The 8,794-nt window shown below is 37.4% G+C and overlaps 1 protein-coding gene across 1 annotated transcript; it reads right to left on the bottom strand.

The window, feature by feature from the left end:
- Nucleotides 1-1,625: 1,625 nt before the first annotated feature.
- On the bottom strand, nt 1,626-5,564 carry abrab (actin binding Rho activating protein b). Its single transcript, XM_006635641.3, has 2 exons — nt 4,762-5,564; nt 1,626-2,205 (listed from the first exon to the last, which is right to left on the bottom strand). Exons 1-2 carry the CDS (start codon nt 5,457-5,459, stop codon nt 1,722-1,724), a joined length of 1,182 nt encoding a protein of 393 aa, XP_006635704.1. The 5' UTR covers nt 5,460-5,564; the 3' UTR covers nt 1,626-1,721.
- Between the last annotated feature and the right edge of the window lie 3,230 nt (nt 5,565-8,794).

Here is an 8,794-nt window from a genome sequence, read left to right on the forward strand (position 1 = left end):
TATAATTATTACTGTATTAAGACACCATTCTGTCTGTTGTCTTCAAGTTTCATCTCAGGCTTCCTGTGACACAATTCCCTTTTCTGTGTCACTGATCATCTGATACATTTACTGAGGTGTCGTGACATTTTGGGGTGGTTCCCCTTGACAAAAAGTACTGTTACAATCACCAAGTTACATTTCCTAATCATGTTTAAATGTACAGCGCTTGTAGATTATAGAAATATAAAATTCATTGTAAATTGTAAATGTGCTACAGAAACTATTGTTGAAAGCACCAGAGTTAGCTTTTGTCTTTATTCAGTATTAATTTGTATGCTATAGCCAAAGAAAATAAAATTCAGAGCTTAAGCCATGATTTGGTTTCAAAATTGGCTGTCAGAAAGAAATATAGTAGAAAGTGCAAAGCAATCAGCTGTATAATACAGATCCTATAAAATACAATACAATAATAATAAAAGATTGAGTCTTTGTCCAAATATATCAGTCTATACAGAGCAGAAGTATGTCCCACATTTTTATAAATTTGTTACAATAACATGAGCTGAACAAAGCTTGGCAACACAACATTACATATTTATAATCTGTCAGTAAGTTAAAAAACATTGCGATTTTGCTTAATTTCCTAAAACAAAATCTTGTAAAAAGGGGGATGTCAGAACAATTTTCTTTTGAATGAAAACAGTCAGGCAGAAAAACTATATATATATATAAAATTATTGAACAATATATTTCCATATGATATACTGTAAGCCTACAAAGCACATAGACCTAAAATGGCTAACCACACAATATTAATTTACTATTAAGCACATACTGTAGCATCAGTACCGAAATGTCATTGATGACATCCTTTAGACCTGTTGCCTTGCAAATAGGATGAAAACAGTTAGAATGTATAATATAGGTTTCATTAAATTTAAAAATAACTTTAAATAGTAATGTTTAATAATAGAAGCTGAAATATGAATGTATTTTCTCAGCAATGCATTACAGTACATACAGTAGCAGAATGTTTTCCTTTCCCACAGTCATGGCTGGCCCTTGGCTTAGGAAAACTAGGTGACTGTCCAGGGCTCTCAGACCACCAGGGGCACCGTTAATGTTCAACACAACATATTGTTTAAATCAGCACATTCACATGTGAGCCAGAAGTTCCCTCTAGTGCCTCTTTCTGTTGCTGCTGTGCTAATCTAGTCTGTTAAAATTTGTTTGTTATAAATTATAATTCTAGCTGTGGATGTAAGTGTAGTGGTTTATCTCCGTGTCAATGTAGTAAATGGCTCTCTTCTGCGTCATCAGATGACGATATCAATCCGGTTTCCGCTGCTGCTTCATTATATCTTAGGACGTTCTTCAGTTTAGGCATCAGGGACGATCCAACTTACACAAAGATACGGTGCAGAGTTACTGCTGTTTAATATGTGTTTGTAATGAGCAACCTTAACAGGATTTTAATAGAATGCCTGCATTGTATCGGTTCTCCAAAATAAGCTCGATCATTTTGGAATTGAATGGGCTGGTGACTGTGGGGTGTAAAGAATTATAGTGAAGGATTATAATTATAATTATAAAATGATTCCACATTTGTGTGAATGTCAGTAAAGGACCAGTCAGAAGCGAAATTAAAATGAATAACTTTATTCATTAAAAAAGGTTTTATGGCTCACCTTTGCGCCTGTTATTTTGGCCTCATGAATGCTCTACAGTTTAAAAAGCAGCTAAACTAAAAGGGTTATTATGACATGGTCATCTCGTCCTTGCCACAACATCTCACCCTCGAAGTGCACTTTCCCATGCTTCCTGGCTCTCATTAGAATGCCGACAACTTTGTCTGAGATGCGCACGTATCTATCAAAAAGTTCCCCAAACGTTACCCGGCTCTTGCCATCGGGGTCTGGATCAGCCATCGTACTGATAATGTAGCACATATCGAGTATCTCTCGATGGATGTGGGCCTCCGCTCTTTTAGCTCTCTCCTCTGTTTTTGAGCCTTCCTTCGGCCTCCCATAACCCTGGTCCCCTTTCCGGAGCCGTGTGGACATGGAAAGCTCATAATCAAACTCCTCGCTGAAGGGGTTCAATTTCTGGTTCACATTGTGCTCTTCCGCCCAGTTTTGCCACTTGCTCTTCAGATTCCCCACTGGGCTGTATTTCTTGGCAATGATGTTAATCCTTTTGGCTTCATCCACGTCTTTGTTCACCCTGCGGAAAACATAGAGTAGAAATGTGTTTTCTACACGTACTAAGTACGGTCAGCTAAATTAGTTGAATCCCTTAACGCTGATGTCTGTCGATTCTGAGTTAATTTCCGTAAACGAAAAAGGGAAGAAGTTATCTAAAACACTATAGTGGATGACATGATGCCTAATGCTGTTGCCTCGCAGCTCTTGAGTCCTGGGTTTGAAAGGACTGGAGCACCCTCTGTGTGGAGGCTGTGTATTCATGCTGTGCACATGTGGGTGTGCTGTAACCCCCCCATGCTCAAAAACATGCTGGCTAGTTTAACTGGTGTCTCTAAATCATTCCTTTGTGTTTTTTGCCCTGCAATTAACTGGCATTCTTTCCTGTGGGTATTCGCACGTCTCTGTCTTTGCAGCTAACCTGCGGCAGATAGACCATACTCTGATTTCACAACACTGCAACCCCCAGATGCTGTAGACAGAGAAGGCACATGTGAGAACAGAGGACTGGATGGAGGATTTGAGATATCAATTGGATGGGACATGCTTCACAGATAACACATGTGTTGGAACCAACACATTCAGTGTTGATACTGCATTCGTCAGGCAGAATTACTAAGAAAGTTTCTGTTCTCCTGACGGGGAAGTGCCCTGGCAGCTACATCATGCCTGCCACAGTTCTGTACCTCATCAGAGAAGGGGAGTAGCAGAAATAGAAAAACATTTCTAAGGTATTGTGTCACCAGCGACCTCTGGGTCACCTATGTTTGTAGGCAGATCAAATCATGAGTGGCTGGACTGAGATTATGCTACAGATTAAATGTGCAGAATGGTCTCCTCCTGTTTGAAACCATTCCTATGTTCTTATATTCTTATTTCTTTCCACTCTTCTGAGTTTGCTAACACATTGTGAGTGTGAAGCACCGTGGCCGAATTGTGGCCTAGATCAGAAATCTGTATCTTAGAGAGGGGTAGGCAGTAAGTGAATGGGTGATTGGTGTGTACTGTATGTGTGAATTAGCACAGGGGGTGCTGCCTGTTCCTGGCATTGTTATGTTCTACAATAAATGGGGTAAAACGTGTGGGTATAGAAACTCACGGCTTCTTCCTGGGCAGATAGTGTGTTTATTCCCACCAGGAATCACTTTGTTCCACCTGCATAACAGCAAAGCTATACCGGAACATAATACCAGTAGCAAAACAACAGCATTATTAACTGATGCTTGTGATTAAATAGACTTAATAAATTGATAACTGTACTAAGCCATACAGTTCAAAAGCACCTGTTCACTTAAAGTTAAAAACAACAAATCTGGAATTTTCTTATTATGAAAGGGAAATATCAGTTTTTTAACGGGTGCATTGACAGTTTATCCAGATGATTTAGTGCTTATACAAAAGTGAGTCACTTGAGTGTATCATGGTCATGAATGAATAATTAAAATAGTCAAAAGCCTTTAACCAATATATAAAAATTGAAATATCCTGTTTTTCTAAAAACATGCTTATATAAAGTTACCATTTCTTCTGACACTCAGTATCCACACAGATGGATGGATACTGAATGGATGTACAGTATATACTATGTCTGTGTGTATCGATATATTACAATATGCTAATGTTAATTGTTTACAATATGAAATAGTTATAATTTAGCATCCTACATACTGCCAATCCTGTATTTATTCCAAAGATTTCAAAGAAAATTTATTTCAGTGTTTCTCAACACTGTGAATTTAGATTGGGTGAAAAACATTCCTGTGACCACAAAGAAATTAGGTTATTTTTATTGCTTAATAATAAAAGACTTAATTCTAAGTTGCTGTTAAAGTTTAGAATGACCCACATTTTTTTTTATAAAGTATATAATGTTGCTTCTTTTTTACATTCAAATTGGAATATAAGAAATAAAATTGTTTGACTTTCACTACAAATGTTGCAGAACGAATTATAGAATCTAAATAAAGACTATTGAGAATTATTTTACATTTTTTTATCAAACAAAATGTTGTTGAAAGTATTATTTCAGTCACAGCTGTTTTATTGTATATAGCGAAACTATTATAATAAAAAACCTCTATAAATATTTAATTTAGCATATTTTTTAAAATTCTGTTTTGAGGTATCTTTTTTTAAACTGTGTGTTCATAGATAATTATTGTCAGATTTCTTTCTGTCATGTAAAAAAGAATTATTAGAGCTCATTGAAATTCTACAGATATCTATGGACCTTGTTGCACAACCTTCGTCTACAAATTCAGAATACTCCCCGTTGGAGTTCATTTGGGACTTTTACTTGTTTATTCCCAAACTTTCATTTTACTTGTTTTAACTAAAATAGATATTGACACCTACTCCATATTGTGGCTGTGTTGGAACATCTTGCTGTGCTTTGAACCATATTTTTTGAAGTGCAAGGCTTCAGATGATTTGCCAATATTTTGTGATATGCTATCCTCTGGGCTACGTAACCTTCTGACAACATAATCTGTTTGAAATAGTTTGGTGAGAAGCATATTTGTCAAACGCTAATTATGATGTTAACGTTCAGTTGTTTAACACACCATAGAATACTTACACGGAAACAGAAGGCCGTTTGATCCTCACAGGTGAGATGTCTGGCTCTACCTGTTTGTCTTTCATCTCTGTCACCTCCTGCATTTTCTCATCGCCCTCTGAAAAACCACTGTCCTCCGTGTCCATACTGTCTGTCCTCTTTGGCCCAGTTGGGCCCATAGAATCCTTGCTTTCTTTCTCCATCACCTTCCAACCCTTGGTGAGTTCAGAGACCAGATTGGAGCATCTTCGCCTTCGAGTTGGAGAACTTTTCGCGTTCAGTATTTTATCCACCTCTTCGTTTTCCTTTTGGTATTTGTCAGTTAAGTAACCAATGTTCATTCCTTTCTCCTGCACTTTGCTGGTCACCGTTTTCACCACTTGCTTGCTTCTTATTTTAGAGTCCAGAGGTAAACTTTCAGAAGTGTTTTCTAATTTTCCTGCTGCTGGATCGGGAACTGCAGTTTGTTTAGTCCCAGTGTTTTCTTTGGAACAAGTTTTCTGTTGTAAGGGTTGTTGATACTTCTTCGTGTTCAGTATTTCCCTTTTCTCTTCAGAAGGTGTCCATCCAGATGGCTCACTGGCCTGCCTTTCCTCGTTCTCTGAAGCCCATTGCTGCCAGCTTTTCGCCAAGCTACACACCATACTCACTGTCCGCAGCTTCTTGACATTTTTGTTGGGTGGCTTCTTTTGATTAGCTTTTGGATTTGATTCTGACATTTTTCTGTTCCCTTTTGGGTTTAGGTATACAGCAGCTTTTCTCCTTCTTCAAGTGCTGCTACTCTGGCTTAGCATTACGTTTTAAACATGGAGAGGGCTCTTCATGATGATGGAAAGTATTCAAAGCATGTCTGCCCCTTGATCATCTTTCTCTGACACCGCCACCTTAAAACTCTTCGGAGATCATGTTTCATCACAGGCAATGACCATTGCAGATGGTAAACAAGGCTAGGTATTAAGGCACTTTCTCATTCGCAGTGATAAAGATAATGGAAAATCAGATTTTTCATTAGCACAGGCAGCTGCATTATTAAAGAATGTTTGCTTTCTGTGTTTGTTAAACTGCAGTTTAGGAAACAAAAAATCACATATATCACAAAATATATTTATGATCAGTTTTTAGTAATTCAAATCCATTTTGTTACTCTTTATAAAATGCAACATATATTAGGAATACATTAAACATTTACTCATTTGGTTTAAACATAAACTTAATCATTTGTAGTTTTATATTATTTTTACACACGTGGGTGACAAAGAAAATAATACACTTTACCCTTGCCTTACAAGCACAATTGCTTGTAGGCAAAAACACTAAATTCCCATTAAAATACATGTACTGTAAAAGTCTCTGAGTCATTCCAAGTGCTTTCAACTAGACATAAACCAGATGAGTTTAGGTTCTTTTCGGATGTGTTTGAATAGTTTGGCACAATAAATTACTTAGAATATGTTACAACAATGCATAACTTTCTTTACTTAGCACTTTAAAGTAAAGTTCTAGTTTAATGAAGGATGTATATACTCCACTTTTGTTTTCTCCACTTTTTGATAGCCATAGAGAAGTGAAATCTTACAGCACTTAGAATTTCATACTCTTCTTCTGGTAATTGATTTAAAAATATTTTTGGGAAGTATGGGACATTGTGTTCTTGGTGACCCTGATACTAAGTCTTTTACGTTTCACTAAATATCCATTAAGCATGAGCTCCTTGTAATAACTACCAATTCATGGTCATGTATTTCTTAATATTGTTTGATAATAGGTGTAATATGCAGCAAACAAAATGTTCTACAGTGACTAGCCATGATTTAAGTGCTGGTAAATCAAAAAAAATAAACTCCTAGCATCTGCCTGCTATATGATACTTAAAGGTTTACCTTGATATATCCTTTAGCTGGATCTCAAAGTGGTCTCAATGGATGTGGAACAATTCCAAGAATACTTCAATTTAGTTGAAATTGGCATTGGCAAATGTATCCATTGAGATGACTTTTTTGTATCTTGCTATTTTAAAAGTAACTTTAACACACATATGGTGAAGTTAATGTAACGGTGATCAGCATGTGATGTCTCCCAGAAATTTAGACAGTGTGGGTTTGAGAACCCAGCAGTTTGGCATAGCAGAGTCTAGGGAGTGGTGCTACTGTACAGTATGTGTGCTTAGAGCCCACCAACGACTGGGATGGCTCGCACTTGTCACAGAGATGCATATTTGTCAGTTTTGACGACGCTTATTGGAATCTTGCATCCCTTTCACCCTAGTATCATTGCACAGTGTTTCCTATCATTTGGCAAGTCCTTTGTTAACTGACATGAACTTCAGCTGCAGGATCAGCTTAACCAATGAAATGAATTACTAAATGAATGGGGTTAAAGTGCTGGGTTTCCTAACCCTGGCCTCAAGGCAAAAAGACACTGGGTTTGGGAAGATGTTTGTGGTGGGGTGCACGACTGGGATATAATATACTGTAAAGCAGGCTCAAAAACTGTTTACAGATACAACTGAACATGATTTCCGGGTATAACTTTTGAAGTTGGGAATTTTCTACTACAGTATTTCTGATATGAGGGCTTATTATTGTATTTACAGTACTTCTCACCCAGGCTTAAAAACACACAGTCATCTTGGTCAGTAACAGTATTAACTCACATTACGTGCTTATTTATAGTAGCTGGCTGGCAGAGGCTTAGTACACAACGTGAAAAGCAGCTGTTAGTTATCAATCACTCACTATCAAAGATATACAGCTATGGCCAAAAGATTTGTGCCACCATAGCATTGTTAATAATGAGAAGATGACACAATGTATTTGGCTGTAGTTGTTGATTGAGCATGTGCTGATGATTACCACAAATCCAGTTGCTAATGCTCATCTAAATATAGTGATTGGCGTGTCAAACATTCTAGAAATTTTTTGTCAAAAGGGAACGTCCTGTAAAGTCAACATACGAATCTTAAAATATGGACATTGTGACAGCTGGGGTTTCTGATCTCCATAGCCAGGTTAAATTTGGCATCTACTGTAATTAGGAGGTTTTAATCACATTTGTTTAAGTGAAAGGTGCTTTTATTTAGAGAGTGGATGTGAAGACACATTATTTACAAAGTTCCCCTACAGTTTAAATAGAAAAAACATTTCAAATAAAAAAAGTAGCAGGACTCTTTGTACAGTGTTGTCTACAGGGTTAGGGGACTAGTCCTCAGATTAACTCCAAAACAAAACCAACCAACAGACATTTTCCACAAACACTCTTGTCTTTAAAGCCACTTGTACTGTGCCAAACAGCCTTCCAGCTACAAGCTGAACAAATTAAATACCTCATAACTAATAGCTTTGTGTGCCTCATCATCTTCTACACAAACACACAGACATAAATGAAAGCAGCTGTGACTCATTGACCCAGGCCAAATGATCAGTGGGCCATCAACTACTCCCAGGGCCTTCTGTGAGTTGTAGATCAAGAAGCCTTTGCTACGTTCCAAAGTGCTACAAATTGGTACTGGCAAGGTTAGAAGAGGTGTAAGCTTTTCAACACCTCGGTCCCACGGCACTCCCCTTCCACCACCAAGCTCTACATTCTGTCACAACATGTATCTGTGATGGAAAAGGCCTTAGTATGCATTAACGGGGTAAAGTTTTTTCTTTAGTCATTATCATCTCAATAATTATTCTTGATACATTTGTGAAATTGGGGAAAATGTGTATTTCTTGATTGTTTTTATTGTTACCCTTTTTAAGAGAAAAATGACCCCTGTTTCTAGAACGTGAATTTATACATCACAGAATTTGACCCTGGGTGGTGGCTGGAGATTATAGGAGGTGGAGGGATAGGTAAGAGGCAGGTAGAAATGCGGAAGTTGAATTGTGAACTCTCACAATAGCCCTCTTCGGAAGGATGACAACAGCCAAGTTCGATCTAAATTTTTCAGTAATTTGACATCCTCACATCCTGACAATCCTGACATCTTTTCCTCACCTAAATATTATAAAACCTCTACATAATCTCACCCTCGCACACCTGTTTTTTGCATTCCAACACTGCGTAATCT

Source organism: Lepisosteus oculatus, chromosome 10 (genome assembly GCF_040954835.1).
Source record: "Lepisosteus oculatus isolate fLepOcu1 chromosome 10, fLepOcu1.hap2, whole genome shotgun sequence".
Lineage (NCBI taxonomy): Eukaryota > Metazoa > Chordata > Actinopteri > Semionotiformes > Lepisosteidae > Lepisosteus > Lepisosteus oculatus.

Coding starts and splice junctions, on each gene's coding strand:
- abrab (XM_006635641.3), bottom strand. CDS start 5,459: ATGTCAGAATCAAATCCAAAAGCTAATCAAAAGAAGCCACCCAACAAA. Junction 2,206..4,761: donor AAACGGCCTTCTGTTTCCGT/GTAAGTATTCTA, acceptor TGTTTTCCGCAG/GGTGAACAAAGACGTGGATG.